Raw genomic sequence first — 1857 nt, forward strand, 5'->3', positions numbered from 1 at the left:
AACATCTACCGTTTTGTTTTATTTAATTTGCAGGTCGTTGTAACTTGCAAGTATAAATTCAACAGATGGACTCGTCATTTTGTCTTGGAATAGAAATTTCTGATACACGACACGCAAGTAGAAATTGAACTCTTAAAATTCCGGAAATATGACTTTGGAGGACATCGTTTCTGTCACGCTAGTCGCTAGAATCATGGCCCATAACGACTTTAGCCATCAAGACTTCGGTGCGTTTTCTTGGCATACTCATTATTTTATTAATTAAAATGAAGCAAATTTACTACTATGTCAAAAATTATACTGAATATTTCGTTATAGGCTTCTGCTCAACAATCGAGCAGCCATCGAGTTAATTTTATTTTATTTTTTTTTTTATCCATCTTTGTCCAACAATTTCTCTACCAACATCAATTAGTCTTAAATGTTACACTTACCACTATGTCAAAAACTATAGCTAGTAAAGAATGCACAACTTTATTTCCTTATATAACCACACATTTTGGAGATGCAAAGTGCTGAACTTAGCCCTTTAAACAATTTCTCTGCAAGGTGAAAGCCTTCGTTTGGCAAGCTTGCACCGGGTATCTCCCAACTGCCGATATGCTCCGATGGCGTAGAGTGGAGTGTGTGACGACAGGCAGATTGTGTAACGTAGATGATGAGACAGGCGCACATGTGTTTTTCACGTGTAATGTGGCAAAGGAGTGCTGGAGGCGCCTCGGTGTGAATGTTGAAAACCATGCGATACACACATTTTCCATGGGGTTCCAGGCTCTGCGTAATTCACTGGAGGAGGACGGGCTTTGTTTCGGACTGGTCTTATGTTGGGGTATGTGGCAATGCAGAAATGCAGCGGTCTGGAGGGGAGAGGCTGTTAGTGTGGCGAAGATCTTCACTCTTGCTCAAAGTTTTTGGCAGGGGTGGAGACATGCGCATGAGATAGGGACCGAAGGGGTTGTGGCTGGCGTGGTAGTGCAAAGATGGCAGAGGCCGATGCTAGAGAGATGCAAATTAAATGTGGATGCAGCATTTAATGGGTACAATGGTAGGGCGGGGTTTGGATGGGTACTAAGGGATGCGCATGGCGCTTTCCTCGCGGCCATGGCAGCCCCCTACGGCGTAGCAGAGGATGCACGTATGGCAGAGGCATTGGGCGTACGGGAGGCGCTAAGTTGGCTGAAGGAAATTGGCGTCCAAAGAGTGGATGTGGAAATAGATGCTCAAGAGTTTTTCCACGCAGTGCGGGGGGAGCCAGGAGAATCTTATTTTGATCTAGTTATTGATGATATTAAAGATATTGCTTCTACAATTGTTGATTTGCAGTTCTTGTTTGTTAAACGATCAGGGAACCAGGTAGCCAATCGCATTGCGAGAGAATCTGGTTCCATGACTGATCGTGTTTCTTGGTTTTACATTCCTCCTGTTTTTATTGTAAGTTTGTTGATTTCCAATAATGAAAGTTGATATGGTTTTGTTTCAAAAAAAAAAAAAAAAAAAAAAAACTTAGCCCTTTAAACCCTTTACCAGCCCCGTCCCAATAATCTCAGCTATCAAGTGTTAGACAAATTATTGTGTGGATCATGGTCCACACAATGTTATGTGGACCATAACAAAAAGTACATTTTTAATATACTAAATGTACATTATTTTTATACTGAATGCACATTATTTTTACAGTAAACAAAAAATGATCCATACAACTTGTGTGGACCATAGTTTACACAATAATGATTGCAGGTGTTAGGCTTGGTCTTTACGGGCTTTCACCCAACATGAGCTAATATGATGATGGATGATTCAATAATTGTAGACTTTATAGTTTTGTGAAGACTTCTTGGACAGTGCAATCATGTGTCT

At 40.9% G+C, this 1857-nt stretch overlaps 1 protein-coding gene across 1 annotated transcript; it reads left to right on the forward strand.

Annotated features, from left to right (window-relative positions):
- Positions 1 to 600: 600 nt before the first annotated feature.
- On the forward strand, positions 601 to 1464 carry LOC109157746. Its single transcript, XM_019305586.1, has one exon. It carries the CDS (start codon positions 601 to 603, stop codon positions 1462 to 1464), a length of 864 nt encoding a protein of 287 aa, XP_019161131.1.
- Positions 1465 to 1857: the final 393 nt, after the last annotated feature.

The sequence above is a fragment of the Ipomoea nil genome, unplaced genomic scaffold (genome assembly GCF_001879475.1).
Source record: "Ipomoea nil cultivar Tokyo-kokei standard unplaced genomic scaffold, Asagao_1.1 scaffold2792, whole genome shotgun sequence".
NCBI classification, from domain to species: domain Eukaryota; kingdom Viridiplantae; phylum Streptophyta; class Magnoliopsida; order Solanales; family Convolvulaceae; genus Ipomoea; species Ipomoea nil.

Bases quoted from the DNA above. Each gene is read 5' to 3' on its own strand.
- LOC109157746 (XM_019305586.1), top strand. From the start codon at position 601: ATGCTCCGATGGCGTAGAGTGGAGTGTGTGACGACAGGCAGATTGTGT.